Raw genomic sequence first — 19894 nt, 5'->3', positions numbered from 1 at the left:
GAACCTTATCAAAACATGCAAAATTCTGACGGGAATGGATAAGGTCGAGGTAGAGAGGATGTTTCAACTGGTTTCAAACTCAGACAAGACGGGCATAGCCTCAAGACTAGGGGGAGGGAGCAGATTTCGGAGTGAATTGGGTGGTTCCTGGGGGGGGGGGGGGTTGTGAATCGAGGAAGTACTGGAGGCTCCCTCAGTCTAAACGCTTTTAAGGTGAAGGGAGATACGTTCTTGGACTACGAAGGGATGGTGAGAGGACAAGAGGGAGGGGTGGGGGGGGGGGGGAGGGGGGGGCTGAGTCCATGCAAAGGTCAGCCCTGATCGTATTGAATGGCGGATCGGGCTGGGAGGGAGAGATGGCACCCCCCCCTCCCCCCCCCCCCCCCCCCCTCCAGCTCTGGGTTCGAATGAGAAATGGAGGACTGCTGGAGAGTCAGAGGCGAGGCGCGGGGTTGCTGGAAAAGCGCAGCAAGGTCAGGCAGCACCCCAGGAGCAGGAGAGTCGACGTTTCGGGCATCAGCCCTTCTTCGGGAATGTTGGGGGTTGGGGGTGTGGGGAGAAGGTGGTGGTGGGGGGGGGGGGGGGTTGAGAGATAAATAGGAGGGTGGGGATGGAGGGGGGGGGTGGTCGAGGTTGCTGGGAAGGGCGATAGTGTGTTGGGGGGGGGGGGGTCGATGCCGAGTTGGAAGGTTGGATTTGGGATAAGGCGGGGAGGGGGAGGAAACTGGTGAAAACGGTGTGGATCCCGCAGGGGTTGGACGGTCCCCGAGGCAAGAGATGAGGTGTCCTTCCCCCAGGGGTCGGGTGGGTTAGGGAGTTTGATGGAGGGGGGGCCCAGGGCTTGCAGGTCCTCGGCAGAGGGGGGGGGGGGGGGGGAGGGAGAGGGAGTCGAAGTGTTCGGCCACGGGGCTGTAGGGTTGGCGGGTGACCCAGAGATGTTCCCCGAAACGTCCCGCGAGCTGGCGTCCTCTCTCTCTCCTCGATAGAAGGGGGGGGAACCACATCGAGAGCAACGGACGCAGCCAAGGAGGCGTTTGGACGTGCAGGAAAATCTGTCGGGGGTGGAGGGGTGGGGGTGGGGGGGGAGGTGTGGTGGGCGCAGGTTTTACGCCACTTGAGGTGGCAAAGGTGCCAGGTGTGGAGAGCGGGTTGGTGATGGGGCGTGGACCTGCCGAGGGAGTCAGGGAGAGGTCGCGGCGGAATGCCGGTAGGAGTGGGGAGGGTGTGGTGGGGGGGGGGGGGGGGGGGGATGGAAGGTGAGGACCAGGGAGGGGGCTGAGACCTGGTGGCGGTTGGAAGGGGGTGGGGGGGGGTTGAAGGTGCAGGACGTGGAGGAGATGCGCTGGAGGGGGCATGGTTGACCACGTGGGAGGGGGAATCGCGGTCCTTGAAGTAGGAGGCCATCTGAGAGCCCCCCCCCCCCCCCCCCCCACTCCCCGGGACTGAGGAGGTGGGGGAATGGGAGGAGGTTGTACTCCAGGTAGCCAGTGAGTTTCTGGTGGGGTGGGGGGGGGGGGGGGGGTCCATCTTGTCGGTCGCTGGGGGATGGAAACAGAGAAGTCCACGTTTGGACTCTGATCTTCTTCGGTAATCGAAAATTAAACTCTAGCTGCCCGCCCCCCCCCACCCCCCGCCCCCCCCCCTCAGCCCAACAAGACAATTTCGTCTCCAACTGGCAAGCCCTCCCAGAATCCCATCTGGGCTCTGCTGACTCACAGCCCCGGAGACCCGGGTTCAATTCCCGCCTCAGGTGACTGACTGTGTGGAGTTTGCCCGTTCTCCCCATGTCTGCGTGGGTTTCCCCCGGGTGCTCCGATGTCCTCCCACACTCCAAAGATGTGCAGGTCGGGTGAATTGGCCATGCTAAATTGCCCCTAGTGTTAAGTGAAGGGGTAAATGTAGGGGAATGGGTCTGGGTACGTTGCGCTTTGGAGGGTCGGTGTGGACTTGTTGGGCCGAAGGGCCTGTTTCCACACTGTAGGGAATCTAATCTAGTGATCTCACATCAGTAGTTACTTATTTATTGACTACCTGTCTTTCAAGACAGAACAGTTCCGAAGAACTCACTGCATCATCCACTGAAAGGCCACTCCCAGCGAAGGGTACTTGGACCTGACTAGCCCAAAAGGGAGATTATCTCTGAGGGGGTGGGGGTGGCTACATGGGACCCCCCAGGATGGTGATAGTGGGGGGGGAGGGGGGATTCAGTGATGGGAACACCATTGAACATCAAGGGGGCGATGGTTAGATTCTCTCTCAATGGGAACCCCCAGGATGGTGATAGTGGGGGGGGAGGGGGGATTCAGTGATGGTAACGCCATTGAACGTCAAGGGGGCGATGGTTAGATTCTCTCTCAATGGGAAACCCCCAGGATGGTGATAGTGGGGGGAGGGGGGATTCAGTGATGGAAACACCATTGAACATCAAGGGGGCGATGGTTAGATTCTCTCTCAATGGGAACCCCCAGGATGGTGATAGTGGGGGGAGGGGGATTCAGTGATGGTAACACCATTGAACGTCAAGGGGGGGGCGATGGTTAGATTCTCTCTCTAATGGGAACCCCCAGGATGGTGATAGTGGGGGGGGAGGGGGATTCAGTGATGGTAACGCCATTGAACGTCAAGGGGGCGATGGTTAGATTCTCTCTCAATGGGAACCCCAGGATGGTGATAGTGGGGGGGAGGGGGGATTCAGTGATGGTAACGCCATTGAACGTCAAGGGGGCGATGGTTAGATTCTCTCTCAATGGGAACCCCAGGATGGTGATAGTGGGGGGGGAGGGGGGATTCAGTGACGGTGACACTGGTCTACCCTCCAGCACAGGGACTGCAGTGGGATGAGGGGGCACCTCACCCCGCACCCACCCACCACCTTCTCAAGGAGGAGGGGGGGGGGGGTAACTAGGGCCGGGAGAGATGTCCCAGTGAACGAGCACACTGACTCCACTCCCCCCCCCCCCCCCCCACCCCACCCCCCACCCCCGTGCTTCTCAACACGGACCTGCCTCCCCCACCAACGCCCTGCGCGTGACCTCACGACCCCGGTCCGAGGGACGGCCTGACACCAGGAAACGTTTGCATCTCGGCGCCACCTGAGTGGACGGCTTTGAATATTATGCAAAACCGCCCGCTCGATAAAACCAGGAGGGCGAGGCGAGGGGGGGGGGGGGGGGGGGGGAGAAATCGATCGACTAGCACGTCCCCCCACCCAGTCTGCAACAATGGTGGTCCTGCGTACGGTCATCACCTTCCTCTGCTTCCTCGCAGGTTCGTGTAGCTTTGCCTCGTGTGCGTCTGACGGGGTCAGGGGTGGGGTGGTGTTGGAGGGGGGGGGGGGCAGGCTTTGCTTTGGCTCACCCATGGCGTTTCCGTCAACTGGCTGGCCTTCAGGGATGGGAATGTCGGGATTAACCCTACCTGGGTGGGGGGGGGAATCCAGAATTGGAGGAGGTAGAGTAGACAGTGAAGAGGGTTCCCTCAGATTCCAACAGGATCTGGACCAGATGGGCCCATGGGCTGAGAAGGGGCAGATGGAGTTTAATTCAGATAAATGTGAGGTGCTGCATTTTGGGAAAGCAAATCTTCGCAGGACTTATCCACTTAATGTAAGGTCCGAGGGAGTGTTGGTGAACAAAGAGACCTTGGAGTGTAGCTTCATAGCTCCTTGAAAGTGGAGTCACAGGTCGATAGGATAGTGAAGGCAGCGTTTGGTATGGTCTCCTTTATTGGTCAGAGTATTGGGTACAGGGAGTTGGGAGGGTCATGTTGGGGCTGTACAGGACATTGGTTAGGGACCACTGTTGGAATATTGGGTGCAATTCTGGTCTCCTTCCTATCGGAAAGATGTTGTGAAACTTGAAAGGGTTCAGAAAAGCACCAGGGGCCCGGGTTCGATCCCACACTCGGGGCAACTCTCTGCGTGGGAGTTGGCGCATTCTGGCCCCAGTGCCTGCGTGGGTACCCTCCGGGTGCTCCGGTTCCCTCCCACACACCAAAAATGTGCAGGTTAGGGCGGATTGGCCGCGCTAAAGTACCCGTGGTGCCCAGGGATGCGAGGGGTGGTTTGGCCACGGGGCAATGCAGGGTTACGGGGACAGGGGGTGCGGGAGCTGGGTGTCATTAACCTGAAACATCGGGCGTTACGCTCCGGTGGTGGACTGGGCGCGACATAAATCCCGTCAGCGCGCCCCCCCCCCCACCCCTATCCACCCTCATTCCACTCTGTCCTGACCAGCCCTCTCTCTGCCAGGTGCCAAGCCGAGCCAAGCCCTCAGCGACGCCTCGTCAGTCTCGGTAACCACAGGAGGCACTGCCACCCTGAAGTGCCAGGTTAACGGCGTCACGTCGCGGACTACGGCGGGTTTTGGTACCACCTGCGGACGGGGCTTGTGCCACGGTGGGTGCTGGTTCACTGGGCGAACGGTGGCATCGTGCGGGGCACGGGCTACACTGACCGCTTCCAACCCTCCCGGGACGCGGGCACCAGCAGCTACGTCCTGACCATCAGAAGCATCGCTGGAACAGACACTGGCACCTACTACTGCGCCACACAAAAGGACAACCAGATCATATTGGCAACGGAGTTCACCTATTCATCGCCAGTGAGTATTCACTTCGCGGGAGACAACCCCAGGCACTCGGATCCTGTCCCCATAACCCAACCGGGAGCTCGGTGTACAGTTACCCGGTCTCCCTATCCCACCAGGACCTCGGTGTACAGTTCCCCCGGTCTCCCTATCCCACCAGGAGCTCAGTGTACAGTTCCCCGATCTCCCTGTCCCCACTGGGAGCTCGGTGTACAGTTCCCCGGTCTCCCTATCCCACCGGGAGCTCGGTGTACAGTTCCCCGGTCTCCCTATCCCACCGGGAGCTCGGTGTACAGTTCCCCGGTCTCCCTATCCCACCGGGAGCTCGGTGTACTGTTCCCTGGTCTCCCTATCACACCGGGAGGACCGTGTACAGTTCCCCGGGCTCCCTATCCCACCGGGAGCACCGTGTACAGTTCCCCGGTCTCCCTATCCCACCGGGAGCACGGTGTACAGTTCCCCGGTCTCCCTATCCCACCGGGAGCACCGTGTACAGTTCCCCGGTCTCCCTATCCCACCGGGAGCACCGTGTACAGTTCCCCGGTCTCCCTATCTCACCGGGAGCTCGGTGTACAGTTCCCCGGTCCTCCCTATATCACCGGGAGCACCGTGTACAGTACCCGGTCTCCCTATCCCACCGGGAGGCTCGGTGTACAGTTCCCCAGTCTCCCTATCCCACCGGGAGCTCCGTGTACAGTCCCCCAGTCTCCCTATCCACCGGGAGCTCCGTGTACAGTCCCCCAGTCTCCCTATCTCACCGGGAGCTCGGTGTACAGTTCCCCGGTCTCCCTATCCCACCGGGAGCTCGGTGTACAGTTCCCCGGTCTCCCTATCCCCACCGGGAGCACCGTGTACAGTACCCGGTCTCCCTATCCCACCGGGAGCTCGGTGTACAGTTCCCCGGTCTCCCTATCCCACCGGGGGCTCGGTGTACAGTTCCCCGGTCTCCCTGTCCCACCGGGAGCTCGGTGTACAGTTCCCCGGTCTCCCTATCCCACCGGGAGCACCGTGTACAGTTCCCCGGTCTCCCTATCCCACCGGGAGTACCGTGTACAGTTCCCCGGTCCTCCCTATCCCACCGGGAGCACCGTGTACAGTTCCCCGGTCTCCCTATCCCACCGGGGAGCTCGGTGTACAGTTCCCCGGTCTCCCTATCCCACCGGGAGCTCGGTGTACAGTTCCCCGGTCTCCCTATCCCACCGGGAGCTCGGTGTACAGTTCCCCGGTCTCCCTATCCCACCGGGAGCTCTGTGTACAGTTCCCCGGTCTCCCTATCCCACCGGGAGCTCGGTGTACAGTTCCCCGGTCTCCCTATCCCACCGGGAGCACCGTGTACAGTTCCCCGGTCTCCCTATCCCACCGGGAGCTCGGTGTACAGTTCCCCGGTCTCCCTGTCCCACCGGGAGCTCGGTGTACAGTTCCCCGGTCTCCCTATCCCACCGGGAGCTCGGTGTACAGTTCCCCGGTCTCCCTCTCCCACCGGGAGCTCGGGTGTACAGTTCCCCGGTCTCCCTATCCCACCGGGAGCACGGTGTACAGTTCCCCGGTCTCCCTCTCCCACCGGGAGCTCGGTGTACAGTTCCCCGGTCTCCCTATCCCACCGGGAGCACGGTGTACAGTTCCCCGGTCTCTCTATCCCACCGGGAGCTCGGTGTACAGATCCGCGGTCTCCCTATCCCACCGGGAGCACCGTGCACAGTTCCCCGGGTCTCGCTATCCCACCGGGAACTCGGTGTACAGTTCCCCGGTCTCCCTATCCCACCGGGAGCTCAGTGTACATTTCCCCAGTCTCCCTATCCCACCGGGAGCTCGGTGTACAGCTCCTCAGTCTCCCTATCCCACCGGGAGCTCGGTGTACAGTTCCCCGGTCTCCCTATCCCACCGGGAGCTCGGTGTACACTTCCCCGGTCTCCCTATCCCAAGGGGAGCTCGGTGTACAGTTGCCCGGTCTCCCTATCCCACCGGGAGCTCGGTGTACAGTTCCCCGGTCTCCCTATCCCACCGGGAGCTCGGTGTACAGTTCCCCCGGTCACCCTATCCCACCGGGAGTACCGTGTACAGTTCCCCGGTCTCCCTATCCCACCGGGAGCTCGGTGTACAGTTCCCCGGTCTCCCTATCCCACCGGGAGCTCGGTGTACAGTTGCCCCGTCTGTGTATCTCCCTTGATGAACCCGGCTGACCTCTCTCTCTCTCTCTCTCTCTCTCTGTCACCTCCCTGGCAGCTCGCCCGCCTTCGGCGCCCACCGTGCACCTGTACCAGCCCCCCCCCCGAGCAGCTCGCCTTCCCAGACCACGACCTGACCCTGACGTGCCTGGCCAGCGGCTTTTACCCGGGCTTCGTCCGCGCCCGCTGGACGATGGACGGCCAGGAGGCCGAGCGCCGGATGGTGACCGAGTCGGTGCCCGAGCCGGGGGGCACCGACGGCAGCTACAGCTGGAGCGGCTACCTGACCCTGACCGCCGCCCAGTGGCATGCCCACACTCGCTTCTCTTGCGAGCTCCAGCACGAGTCGAGTACGGAGCCGGTGGTGGGCACCTTCGACAGGAGCTCCTGCCCGCTCTCCTAGCTCTGGCCGCGCCAATCGATACAATAAACGTTCACCCCAAACGGAACCCCTCTGTCTGACACGAGTCTTTCGTTCTTTGACGCCTCGGTTGGCGGCCTGTGACCGCGTGCCTCGGTTGGGGGGGGGGGGGGGGGGGGGGTGGGGGGGGGAAGGACGAGAACTCAGAGCGTGCCTCGGCTGAGCTTTTCCGTGGACCCCGGCTCCGAGGGGCGGTTGGGAGGCTGTAGGCCGGGAGTGAGGCCTACGTTCCACTGCGCCAGGGTGGCGAGTGTGGCTCGGGGCCCGGGGGGGTCTGCCCGTGTCTCCGAGGGAGGATGGTTCTGGTTACGGAAGGAGGGAAGGAGATTGGACAGAGAGGGAGAGAGAGAGAGAGAGAGAGAGAGAGAGAGAGAGAGAGAGAGCAGATCGGGTTCGGACGGTCTTCTTAACAACTCTGAGCAAGAGTAGGCTGTTTCTCCCTTCCAGCCCACTCCACCATTCAATACTAGATCAGGGCTAATCTTTCTATGGCCTTAGCTACACTCACCCCGTCCTCTCACTGTAACCCTTAATCCCTTTACTGTTCAAAAGAACAATCTATCTGAGCTTTCAAAACATTAACTGAGGAAACCTCGACCTCTTCCCTGGGCAGGGAATTACATTGACCCACAACCCGCTGAGCAAAGACGATCCGTTCTCAATTCAGTCCTAATCTTGAGGCTATGCCCTCCTGTCCAAGTCTCACCTGCCAGTGGAAACATCCTCTCCCTCTGTCTTATCCGATGCCTTCATCATTTTATAGGTTTCTATAAGATCCCCCCCCCCCTCCTTATTCTTCTGAATTCGAATGAAAATATGATCCCTGTCCACTCAGCCTCTCCTCATAAAACCACTCCCTCGACTCCGATGGCTTCAAACAATGTTTTCAGTTCCGTCACGATTGGTAGTGCATTCAGAAACACCTCGTTTGGCATCAACGGGCAAAGCCATGCCCCTTTGAGGAGGTGACGAGACAGCTTGATGAAGGTCGAGCAGTGGATGTGGTGTATGTGGACTTCAGCGACGCATTTGATAAGGTTCCCCACGGGAGGCTCCTTCGTAAAGTCAGGAGGTATGGGATACAGGGAGATTTGCCCGTCTGGACTCAGAATTAGTTGGCTGACAGAAGGCAGAAAGTGGTTGCAGATGGAAAGCACTCTGCCTGGAGGTCAATGTTAAGTGGGAGAAAGGAGAGAGGAGCTGAATATTATTTAAACGGAGAAAGATTGGGGAACGCCGCGGAACAGAATATAACGTGGGGAAATGTGAGGGTCTGCAGGAAGGGGAGAGGTGCTGAATATTATTTAAATGGGGAAAGACTGGGGAACGCTGCGGAACAGAATATAACGTGGGGAAATGTGAGGGTCTGCAGGAAGGGGAGAGGTGCTGAATATTATTTAAATGGGGAAAGACTGGGGGAACGCTGCGGAACAGAATATAACGTGGGGAAATGTGAGGGTCTGCAGGAAGGGGAGAGGTGCTGAATATTATTTAAACGGGGGAAAGACTGGGGAACGCCGCGGGAACAGAATATAACGTGGGGAAATGTGAGGGTCTGCAGGAAGGAGAGAGGAGCTGAATATTATTTAAACGGGGAAAGATTGGGAACACCGTGGGAACAGAATATAACGTGGGGAAATGTGAGGGTCTGCAGGAAGGAGAGAGGAGCTGAATCTTATTTAAACGGGGAAAGACTGGGGAACGCCGCTGGAACAGAATATAACGTGGGGAAATGTGAGGGTCTGCAGGAAGGAGAGAGGAGCTGAATATTATTTAAACGGGGAAAGACTGGGGAACGCCGCGGGAACAGAATATAACATGGGGAAATTCAACCCTCACACTCTGTGCGTGAAATTCACAAGTAAATATAATTCAAACAGCAATACGATAAATAATAACAAAAGGCAGCGAGAGACAGTCACCAAAGGGCTACCACGGGGACCGCGGGCCCTGAATTGCCTCTTGCTCTGCACTTGGTTGCTTTATCAAAGCGGACAATTTTGCAAAGAAATGCTGCCGAGTTTTGCATTTGCAGAAACTCAGCTCAGGCGGTGATGCCAAGGTCAGTGAAGGGACTGGGAGGGGGGCCAAAGGAATGCACAGGGGTTGGTCCCCTGCTGATCCCTACTGAAGCAAGGGTGTTGCTGCCCTTGGTCCTCCTGCCAAGAAGGGGCGCTGACACTGGGCTGAGCTGGTCCTCCTGCCTCTAGATGGCGCTGACACAGGGCTGAGCTGGTCCTCCTGCCTCCAGATGGCGCTGACACAGGGCTGTGTCGGTCCTCCCGCCTCCAGATGGCGCTGACATAGGGCTGTGTCGGTCCTCCCGCCTCCAGATGGCGCTGACACAGGGCTGAGTTGGTCCTCCCGCCTCCAGAGGGCGCTGACACAGGGCTGTGTCGGTCCTCCCGCCTCCAGAGGGCGCTGACACAGGGCTGTGTAGGTCCTCCCGCCTCCAGATGGCGCTGACACAGGGCTGTGTCGATCCTCCCGCCTCCAGATGGCGCTGACACGGGGCTGTGTTGGTCCTCCCGCCTCCGGAGGGCGCTGACACAGGGCTCTGTCGGTCCTCCCGCCTCCGGTGGGCGCTGACACAGGGGCTGTGTTGGTCCTCCCGCCTCCGGAGGGCGCTGACACAGGGCTCTGTCGGTCCTCCCGCCTCCGGAGGGCGCTGACACAGGGGCTGTGTCGGTCCTCCCGCCTCCGGAGGGCGCTGACACAGGGCTCTGTCGGTCCTCCCGCCTCAGGAGGGCGCCGAGCCAGCCCTGAGTTGCCCTGCCGCTGCCAGAGGGTGCCGGACAAAGTGACCGAGATGGTCTTGTGACAGGGTTGAGATGGTCCTCCCACCACCAGAGGGCGCTGAGTCTTGGTGGTGTGTATGTGTGTTGTTTTGGACCTCCCGCCACTGGAGGGCGCGGCTCACACGCATCATCCAACAATTGGGGGGGGGGGGGGGTCCAGTGCTAACCTGGTCCTCCTCAGTGGCCCTCTGGTGAGCACCTCTTCCTCATAGCACCAGGGGGCAACGGTGTGTGTGGAGTTTGTATGTTCCCCCCCTGTATCGGTCTGGGTCTGCTCTGGTCTCCTCGCTCTACTGCCCATACTATGCACCACTTGGAGGGTTAGCTGTGTGAATGGGTCTGGGTGGATGCTCTTTGGAGGAACAGGTTGGGGCTGAATGGCCTGTTTCAAGATTGCAGAGATTCTATTTGGAGCGATGCTAGCCTGGTCCTCCCAACAGTAGGGGGCAGTGCTGACCCAGTCCTCCAATAACGGGCGGGGCTAACGCGGTCCTCCCATCAATAAAGGGGCGGTGCTTAACGAGGGCGCCCGACAATAGGAGGGCAGGGCTCACCGAGTCCGCCCTATAGGAGCGGGGAATAGCCCAGTCATCACAATAGGGGGCGGAGAAAAGCCCGTCATCACAATAGGGGGCGGAGAAAAACTTGTCATCACAATAGGGGGCGGGAGAAAACCCAGCCATCACCATAGGGGCGGGGATGAACCAATCATCACAATAGGGGGGCGGGGATAGTCCAGTCCCACCCAGTAATGGGCGGGGCTAACGCGGTCCTCCCATCAAGAAGGGGCGGTGCTTACCGAGGGCGCCCAACAATAGGAGGGCGGGGCTCACCGAGTCCGCCCTATAGGAGCAATGATAGCCCAGTTGTCACAATAGGGGGCGGAGAAAACTCCGTCATCACAATAGGGGGCGGGGATAGTTCAGTCATCACAATAGGGGGTGGAGAAAACCCCGTCGTCACAATAGGGGGCGGGGATAGTCCAGTCATCACAATAGGGGGCGGGGATAAACCAGTCATCACAATAGGGGGCGTGACTAAGCCATCCTCCCCCAGCGGCAGGGGACGGGGTAACGCCGCTGACATCACCGAGGGAGGCGGGGCTGACGGGGTCCACCCAACAATGGGAGTGGGCGGGGCCGGTGCGGGAGCCGCCGTTCACATGGAGCAGGGGCTGACGCGGTCCTCCCAGTCGCCAGGTGGCGCTCCTGGCCGCGGAGCTCCGGCCAAGGGCAGCGGCGGCGGCGCCTCTTGCTCGCGTTCGCGCCACCCCCTCCCCCGCCTCAGCAAAACGTTGCCGGCGTGTGGTCGAGGAGGGGAGGGGAGTGAGGACCGGGGGGGGGGAAGAGATTGTAAAGATATGACCGGGGGGGAAGAGATTGTAAAGATATTGTGTGTGTGTGTGTGTGAACGGCGCGGGAGGATGGCCGAGATCCTGGAGAAGATCCTGAACAACCTGCTGGAGCCGGACACGGCGCTGATCCAGCAGGTAACCCGGCAGCGGCTGCGGCAGCGGCGTGTAGGCCGCAGGCTCCTCCACCCAACTGTCAGCGGCCGCGCGAGCCGAGGCCGCCCCGCCCCCCGGCCTTCAAAACGGCGGCGCGTGGCCTCCCGGGGCAACCGCCAATCACCGCTCTATAGGGGCGGGGCCGCGGCTGGACGGGCGGCCAATCACCGCGCTATAGGGGCGGGGCCGCGGCGCGACGGCGGCCAATCACCGCGCTGTAGGGGCGGGGCCGCGTCGGCCGACACGCGGCCGGCGCGAGGCGGAGACCAATCGGAAGGGGGAAGGGGGGGTGGTGCCGCGAGGGGACGGCAGCCAATCGCAGGGATCGGGGCAGACTCATTGGGGGAGGGCTGACGTTGGGGGAGGGGGCTGTACCACGTGTTTGTGTGTTGGGGGCGGGACAGTACCACGTGTTTGTGTGTCGGGGGAGGGGCTGTACCACGTGTTTGTGTGTCGGGGGCGGGGCTGTACCACGTGTTTGTGTGTTGGGGGCGGGGCTGTACCACGTGTTTGTGTGTTGGGGGCGGGCTGTACCACGTGTTTGTGTGGGGGGAGGGGCTGTACCACGTGTTTGTGTGTCAGGGGCGGGGCTGTACCACGTGTTTGTGTGTCGGGGGCGGGGCGTGTACCACGTGTTTGTGTGTCGGGGCGGGCCTGTACCACGTGTTTGTGTGTCGGGGGCGGGGCTGTACCACGTGTTTGTGTGTCGGGGGCGGGGGCTGTACCACGTGTTTGTGTGTCGGGGGCGGGGCTGTACCACGTGTTTGTGTGTGTGTGTGTGGGGAGGGGCTGTACCCCGTGTGTGTGTGTTGGGGAGGGGCTGTACCACGTGTTTGTGTGTGTGTGTGTGTGTGGGGAGGGGCTGTACCCCGTGTGTGTGTGTTGGGGGCGGGGCAGTACCACGTGTTTGTGTTGTCGGGGGGCGGGGCTGTACCACGTGATTGTGGGTGTGTGGGGAGGGGCTGTACCACGTGTTTGTGTGTGTGTGTTGGGGGAGGGGCTGTACCACGTGTTTGTGTGTGTGTGTTGGGGGAGGGGCTGTACCACGTGTTTGTGTGTGTGTGTGTGTGGGGAGGGGCTGTACCCCGTGTGTGTGTGTGGGGGAGGGGCTGTACCCGTGAGTGTGGGGGGAGGGGCTGTACCCCGTGTGTGTGGGGGGGAGGGGCTGTCCCCCGTGTGTGTGTGTGGGGGGGAGGGGCTGTCCCCGTGTGTGTGTGTGTGGGGGGGGAGGGGCTGTCCCCGTGTGTGTGTGGGGGGGGAGGGGCTGTCCCCCGTGTGTGTGTGTGTGTGTGTGTGTGTGTGTGGGGGGGGGGAGGGGCTGTCCCCCGTGTGTGTGTGCGGGGGGAGGGGCTGTCCCCCGTGTGGGTGTGTGTGGGGGGGGAGGGGCTGTCCCCGTGTGTGTGTGGGGGGGGAGGGGCTGTCCCCGTGTGTGTGTGTGTGTGTGTGTGTGTGTGTGGGGGGGGGCTGTCCCCCGTGTGTGTGTGTGTGTGTGTGTGTGTGTGTGTGGGGGGGAGAGGGGCTGTCCCCCGTGTGTGTGTGTGTGGGGGGGAGGGGCTGTCCCCCGTGTGTGTGTGTGGGGGGGGGAAGGGCTGTCCCCCGTGTGTGTGTGTGGGGGGGGGAAGGGCTGTCCCCCGTGTGTGTGTGTGGGGGGGGGAAGGGCTGTCCCCCGTGTGTGTGTGTTGGGGGGGAAGGGGCTGTCCCCGTGTGTGTGGGGGGGGAGGGGCTGTACCCTGTGTGTGTGTGTGTGGGGGAGGGGCTGTACCCGTGTGTGTGGGGGGGAGGGGCTGTACCACGTGTTTGTGTGTCGGGGGAGGGCTGTACCACGTGTTTGTGTGTCGGGGGAGGGGCTGTACCACGTGTTTGTGTGTCGGGGGCGGGGCTGTACCACGTGTTTGTGTGTTGGGAGGGGCCTGTAACACGTGTTTGTGTGTGTGTGGGGAGGGGCTGTACCACGTGTTTGTGTGTGTGTGGGAAGGGGCTGTACACGTGTTTGTGTGTGTGTGGGGAGGGGCTGTCCCCCCGTGGGTGTGTGTGTGGGGGGGGAGGGGCTGTCCCCCGTGTGTGTGTGTGGGGGGGGGGGAGGGGCTGTCCCCCGTGTGTGTGTGGGGGGGGAGGGGCTGTACCCCGTGTGTGTGGGGGGGGAGGGGCTGTCCCCCGTGTGTGTGTGTGTGGGGGGGGGAGGGGCTGTCCCCTGTGTGTGTGGGGGGGGGGAGGGGCTGTCCCCTGTGTGTGTGTGTGGGGGGGGGGGAGGGGCTGTCCCCCGTGTGTGTGTGTGTGGGGGGGGGAGGGGCTGTCCCCCGTGTGTGTGTGTGGGGGGGGGAGGGGCTGTACCCTGTGTGTGTGTGGGGGGGGAGGGGCTGTCCCCCGTGTGTGTGTGTGGGGGGGAGGGGCTGTACCCTTGTGTGTGTGGGGGGGAGGGGCTGTACCCTGTGTGTGTGGGGGGGGGAGGGGCTGTACCCCGTGTGTGTGGGGGGGGGAGGGCTGTACCCCGTGTGTGTGGGGGGGAGGGGCTGTACCACGTGTTTGTGTGGGGGGGGGGAGGGGCTGTACCACGTGTTTGTGTGTCGGGGGAGGGGCTTGTACCACGTGTTTGTGTGTCGGGGGAGGGCTGTACCACGTGTTTGTGTGTCGGGGGCGGGGCTGTACCACGTGTTTGTGTGTCGGGGGCGGGGCTGTACCACGTGTTTGTGTGTGTGTGGGGAGGGGCTGTACCCCGTGTGTGTGTTGTGGGGGGGGAGGGGCTGTCCCGTGTGTGTGTGGGGGGGGAGGGGCTGTCCCCCGTGTGTGTGTGTGTGTATGGGGGGGGAGGGGCTGTCCCCCGTGTGTGTTTGTGTGTGTGTGTGTCCCGTGTCCCGTGTGTGTGGGGGGGAGGGGCTGTGTCCCGTGTGTGTGTGGGGGGAGGGGCTGTGTCCCGTGTGTGTGGGGGGAGGGGCTGTGTCCCGTGTGTGTGGGGGGGAGGGGCTGTCCCCGTGTGTGTGTGTGGGGGAGGGGCTGTACCCCGTGTGTGTGTGTGTGTGTGTGGGGGTGGGTGGGTGGGGCTGTACCACGTGTTTGTGTGGGGGGGAGGGGCTGTACCCCGTGTGTGTGGGGGGGGAGGGGCTGTGTCCCCCGTGTGTGTGTGGGGGAGGGGCTGTCCCGTGTGGTGTGTGTGTGGGGGGAGGGGCTGTCCCGTGTGTGTGTGGGGGGGGGAGGGGCTGTCCCCCTGTGTGTGTGTGTCCGTGGTCCCGTGTGTGTCCGTGTCCCGTGTGTGTGTGGGGGGAGGGGCTGTGTCCCGTGTGTGTGTGGGGGGAGGGGCTGTGTCCCGTGTGTGTTGTGTGTGTCCCGTGTCCGTGTCCCGTGTGTGTGTGGGGGGGAGGGGGGCTGTACCCCGTGTGTGTGGGGGGAGGGGCTGTACCACGTGTTTGTGTGTGGGGGGGAGGGGCTGTACCACGTGTTTGTGTGTCGGGGAGGGGCTGTACCACGTGTTTGTGTGTCGGGGGAGGGGCTGTACCACGTGTTTGTGTGTCGGGGGAGGGGCTGTACCACGTGTTTGTGTGTCGGGGGCGGGGCTGTACCACGTGTTTGTGTGTCGGGGGCGGGGCTGTACCACGTGTTTGTGTGTTGGGAGGGGCTTTACCACGTGTTTGTGTGTGTGTGGGGAGGGGCTGTACCCCGTGTGTGTGTGTTGTGGGGGGGGGGAGGGGCTGTCCCGTGTGTGTTTGGAGGGGGAGGGGCTGTCCCCCGTGTGTGTGTGTGTGTGTGTGGGGGGGGGAGGGGCTGTCCCCCGTGTGTGTTTGTGTGTGTGTGTGTCCGTGTCCCGTGTGTGTGGGGGGGAGGGGCTGTGTCCCGTGTGTGTGGGGGGGGAGGGGCTGTGTCCGTGTGTGTGGGGGGGAGGGGCTGTGTCCCGTGTGTGTGGGGGGGAGGGGCTGTCCCGTGTGTGTGTGTGTGGGGGAGGGGCTGTACCCCGTGTGTGTGTGTGGGGGGGGGAAGGGCCTGTCCCCGTGTGTGTGGGGGGGAGGGGCTGTACCCTGTGTGTGTGTGGGGGGGAGGGGCTGTACCCTGTGTGTGTGGGGGGGGGGAGGGGCTGTACCCCGTGTGTGTGGGGGGGAGGGGCTGTACCACGTGTTTGTGTGTCGGGGGAGGGGCTGTACCACGTGTTTGTGTGTCGGGGGAGGGGCTGTACCACGTGTTTGTGTGTCGGGGCGGGGCTGTACCACGTGTTTGTGTGTTGGGAGGGGCTGTAACACGTGTTTGTGTGTGTGTGGGGAGGGGCTGTACCACGTGTTTGTGTGTGTGTGGGGAGGGGCTGTACCACGTGTTTGTGTGTGTGTGGGGAGGGGCTGTCCCCCGTGTGTGTGTGTGTGTGTGTGTGGGGGGGGCAGGGGCTGTCCCCCGTGTGTGTGTGTGGGGGGGGGGGAGGGGCTGTCCCCCGTGTGTGTGTGAGGGGGGAGGGGCTGTACCCCGTGTGTGTGGGGGGGGAGGGGCTGTCCCCCGTGTGTGTGTGTGTGGGGGGGGAGGGGCTGTCCCCTGTGTGTGTGTGTGGGGGGGGGGAGGGGCTGTCCCCTGTGTGTGTGTGTGGGGGGGGGGAGGGGCTGTCCCCTGTGTGTGTGTGTGTGGGGGGGAGGGGCTGTCCCCCGTGTGTGTGTGTGTGGGGGGGGAGGGGCTGTCCCCCGTGTGTGTGTGTGTGTGGGGGGGAGGGGCTGTCCCCTGTGTGTGTGTGGGGGGGGGGAGGGGCTGTCCCCTGTGTGTGTGTGTGGGGGGGGGGAGGGGCTGTCCCCTGTGTGTGTGTGGGGGGGGGGAGGGGCTGTCCCCTGTGTGTGTGTGTGGGGGGGGGGGGGAGGGGCTGTCCCCCGTGTGTGTGTGGGGGGGGGGAGGGGCTGTCCCCCGTGTGTGTGTGTGGGGGGGAGGGGCTGTCCCCCGTGTGTGTGTGTGGGGGGGAGGGGCTGTCCCCCGTGTGTGTGTGGGGGGGGGGGAGGGGCTGTACCCTGTGTGTGTGTGTGGGGGGGAGGGGCTGTCCCCCGTGTGTGTGTGTGGGGGGGGAGGGGCTGTACCCTGTGTGTGTGGGGGGGGGAGGGGCTGTACCCCGTGTGTGTGGGGGGGAGGGGCTGTACCACGTGTTTGTGTGTGGGGGGGAGGGGCTGTACCACGTGTTTGTGTGTGGGGGGGAGGGGCTGTACCACGTGTTTGTGTGTCGGGGGAGGGGCTGTACCACGTGTTTGTGTGTCGGGGGCGGGGCTGTACCACGTGTTTGTGTGTCGGGGGCGGGGCTGTACCACTTGTTTGTGTGTTGGGAGGGGCTTTACCACGTGTTTGTGTGTGTGTGGGGAGGGGCTGTACCCCGTGTGTGTGTGTGTGGGGGGGGAGGGGCTGTCCCGTGTGTGTGTGGGGGGGGAGGGGCTGTCCCCCGTGTGTGTGTGTGTGTGTGTGGGGGGGGAGGGGCTGTCCCCCGTGTGTGTTTGTGTGTGTGTGTGTCCGTGTCCCGTGTGTTTGGGGGGGAGGGGCTGTGTCCCGTGTGTGTGTGGGGGGAGGGGCTGTGTCCCGTGTGTGTGGGGGGAGGGGCTGTGTCCCGTGTGTGTGGGGGGGAGGGGCTGTCCCGTGTGTGTGTGTGGGGGAGGGGCTGTACCCCGTGTGTGTGTGTGTGTGTGGGGGTGGGTGGGTGGGGCTGTACCACGTGTTTGTGTGGGGGGGAGGGGCTGTACCCCGTGTGTGTGGGGGGGGAGGGGCTGTGTCCCCCGTGTGTGTGTGGGGGAGGGGCTGTCCCGTGTGTGTGTGTGTGGGGGGAGGGGCTGTCCCGTGTGTGTGTGGGGGGGGAGGGGCTGTCCCCCTGTGTGTGTGTGTCCGTGTCCCGTGTGTGTCCGTGTCCCGTGTGTGTGTGGGGGGAGGGGCTGTGTCCCGTGTGTGTGTGGGGGGAGGGGCTGTGTCCCGTGTGTGTGTGTGTGTCCCCGTGTCCGTGTCCCGTGTGTGTGTGGGGGGGAGGGGCTGTACCCCGTGTGTGTGGGGGGGAGGGGCTGTACCACGTGTTTGTGTGTGGGGGGGAGGGGCTGTACCACGTGTTTGTGTGTCGGGGGAGGGGCTGTACCACGTGTTTGTGTGTCGGGGGAGGGGCTGTACCACGTGTTTGTGTGTCGGGGGAGGGGCTGTACCACGTGTTTGTGTGTCGGGGGCGGGGCTGTACCACGTGTTTGTGTGTCGGGGGCGGGGCTGTACCACGTGTTTGTGTGTTGGGAGGGGCTTTACCACGTGTTTGTGTGTGTGTGGGGAGGGGCTGTACCCCGTGTGTGTGTGTGTGGGGGGGGGGGGAGGGGCTGTCCCGTGTGTGTGTGGGGGGGAGGGGCTGTACCCCGTGTGTGTGTGTGTGTGTGTGTGGGGGGGGGAGGGGCTGTCCCCCGTGTGTGTTTGTGTGTGTGTGTGTCCGTGTCCCGTGTGTGTGGGGGGGAGGGGCTGTGTCCCGTGTGTGTGTGGGGGGAGGGGCTGTGTCCCGTGTGTGTGGGGGGGAGGGGCTGTGTCCCGTGTGTGTGGGGGGGAGGGGCTGTCCCGTGTGTGTGTGTGGGGGAGGGGCTGTACCCCGTGTGTGTGTGTGTGTGTGTGTGTGTGTGTGTGGGGGTGGGTGGGTGGGTGGGGCTGTACCACGTGTTTGTGTGGGGGGGAGGGGCTGTACCCCGTGTGTGTGGGGGGGGAGGGGCTGTGTCCCCCGTGTGTGTGTGGGGGAGGGGCTGTCCCGTGTGTGTGTGGGGGGGGAGGGGCTGTCCCCCTGTGTGTGTGTGTCCGTGTCCCGTGTGTGTCCGTGTCCCGTGTGTGTGTGGGGGGAGGGGCTGTGTCCCGTGTGTGTGTGGGGGGAGGGGCTGTGTCCCGTGTGTGTGTGTGTGTCCGTGTCCGTGTCCCGTGTGTGTGTGGGGGGAGGGGCTGTGTCCCGTGTGTGTGGGGGGGAGGGGCTGTCCCGTGTGTGTGTGTGGGGGAGGAGGGGCTGTGTCCCGTGTGTGTGTGGGGGGGGAGGGGCTGTGTCCCGTGTGTGTGTGGTGGGAGGGGCTGTGTCCCGTGTGTGTGTGTGTGTGTGTGTCCGTGTCCCGTGTGTGTGTGGGGGGAGGGGCTGTGTCCCGTGTGTGTGTGTGTGGGGGGGGCGAGGGGCTGTCCCCCGTGTGTGTGTGGGGGGAGGGGCTGTCCCCCTGTGTGTGTGTGTCCGTGTCCCGTGTGTGTCCGTGTCCCGTGTGTGTGTGGGGGGAGGGGCTGTGTCCCGTGTGTGTGTGGGGGGAGGGGCTGTGTCCCGTGTGTGTGTGTGTGTCCGTGTCCGTGTCCCGTGTGTGTGTGGGGGGAGGGGCTGTGTCCCGTGTGTGTGGGGGGGAGGGGCTGTCCCGTGTGTGTGTGTGGGGGGGGAGGGGCTGTCCCGTGTGTGTGTGTGGGGGGGGAGGGGCTGTCCCGTGTGTGTGTGGGGGGGGGAGGGGCTGTCCCGTGTGTGTGTGGGGGGGGAGGGGCTGTCCCGTGTGTGTGTGGGGGGGGAGGGGCTGTGTCCCGTGTGTGTGGGGGGGGAGGGGCTGTGTCCCGTGTGTGTGTGGGGGGAGGGGCTGTGTCCCGTGTGTGTGTGTGTGTCCGTGTCCGTGTCCCGTGTGTGTGGGGGGGAGGGGCTGTGTCCCGTGTGTGTGTGTGTGTGTCCATGTCCGTGTCCCGTGTGTGTGTGTGTGTCCGTGTCCGTGTCCCGTGTGTGTGGGGGGGGAGGGGCTGTGTCCCGTGTGTGTGGGGGGGAGGGGCTGTGTCCCGTGTGTGTGTGGGGGGAGGGGCTGTGTCCCGTGTGTGTGTGGGGGGAGGGGCTGTCCCGTGTGTGTGTGTGTGTGGGGGGGGAGGGCTGTACCCCATGTGTTTGTGTTTGGGGGGGAGGGCTGTACCCTGTATGTGGGGGGAGGGGCTGTACCCCGTGTGTGTGGGGGAGGGGCTGTACCCCGTCTGTGAGTGTGTGTGTGTGTGTGTGTGTGGGGGGGGGGGGGGTGCGCGGCTGTACCCCATGTGTGTGTTGGGGGAGGGCTGTACCCCGGGGGGGGCGGGGCTGTACCCCGTGTGTGTGTGGGGGAGGGGCTGTACCCCGTGTCTGTGTGTATGGGTGTGTGTGTGTGTGTGTGTGTGTGTGTGGGGGGGGAGGGGGGGAGGGGCTGTACCGTGTGTGGGGTGAGGGGGCTGGGGCTGTACCGTGTGTGTGGGGTGGGGGCGAGGGGCTGTACCATGTGTGTGTGGGGGCGAGGGGCTGGACAACGTGTTTGTATGGTGGCAGTGAGGCTGTACCATGTGTGTGTGGGCGGAGGGGCTGTACCACATGTGTGTGTGTGGGTGGGGGGAGGGGCTGTACCACGTGTGTGTGTGTGTGTGTGGTGGGGCTGTACCAGGTGTATGGGGAGGGGCTGTACCAGGTGTGTGGGGGTGGTGGGGCTGTACCAGGTGTTTGTGGGAGGGGC

At 63.5% G+C, this 19894-nt stretch overlaps 2 protein-coding genes and 1 pseudogene across 8 annotated transcripts in view; 2 read left to right on the top strand and 1 right to left on the bottom strand.

The window, feature by feature from the left end:
• Window positions 1-19894, bottom strand: part of elp4 (elongator acetyltransferase complex subunit 4) — a 642250-nt gene that overhangs the window by 170376 nt on the left and 451980 nt on the right. The gene's annotated exons all lie outside the window — the stretch shown is intronic.
• On the top strand, window positions 3222-7200 carry LOC140493860 (immunoglobulin lambda-1 light chain-like; annotated as a pseudogene).
• The window catches only part of ipo4 (importin 4), a 97274-nt gene continuing 88489 nt past the window's right edge, over window positions 11110-19894 (top strand). For 3 of the 4 annotated variants that reach the window (XM_072592588.1, XM_072592586.1, XM_072592585.1), the window contains exons 1-2: window positions 11110-11313; window positions 11344-11459. In XM_072592588.1, the coding sequence (XP_072448689.1) occupies window positions 11133-11313; window positions 11344-11459 (297 nt within the window). In that variant the 5' untranslated portion in view covers window positions 11110-11132. The other variant, XM_072592587.1, reaches the window with a different exon arrangement.

This window comes from Chiloscyllium punctatum, chromosome 22 (genome assembly GCF_047496795.1).
Source record: "Chiloscyllium punctatum isolate Juve2018m chromosome 22, sChiPun1.3, whole genome shotgun sequence".
NCBI classification, from domain to species: domain Eukaryota; kingdom Metazoa; phylum Chordata; class Chondrichthyes; order Orectolobiformes; family Hemiscylliidae; genus Chiloscyllium; species Chiloscyllium punctatum.
The sequence above is the reverse complement of the archived record's forward strand: the minus strand, read 5'-3'. Positions and strand labels throughout refer to the sequence as shown.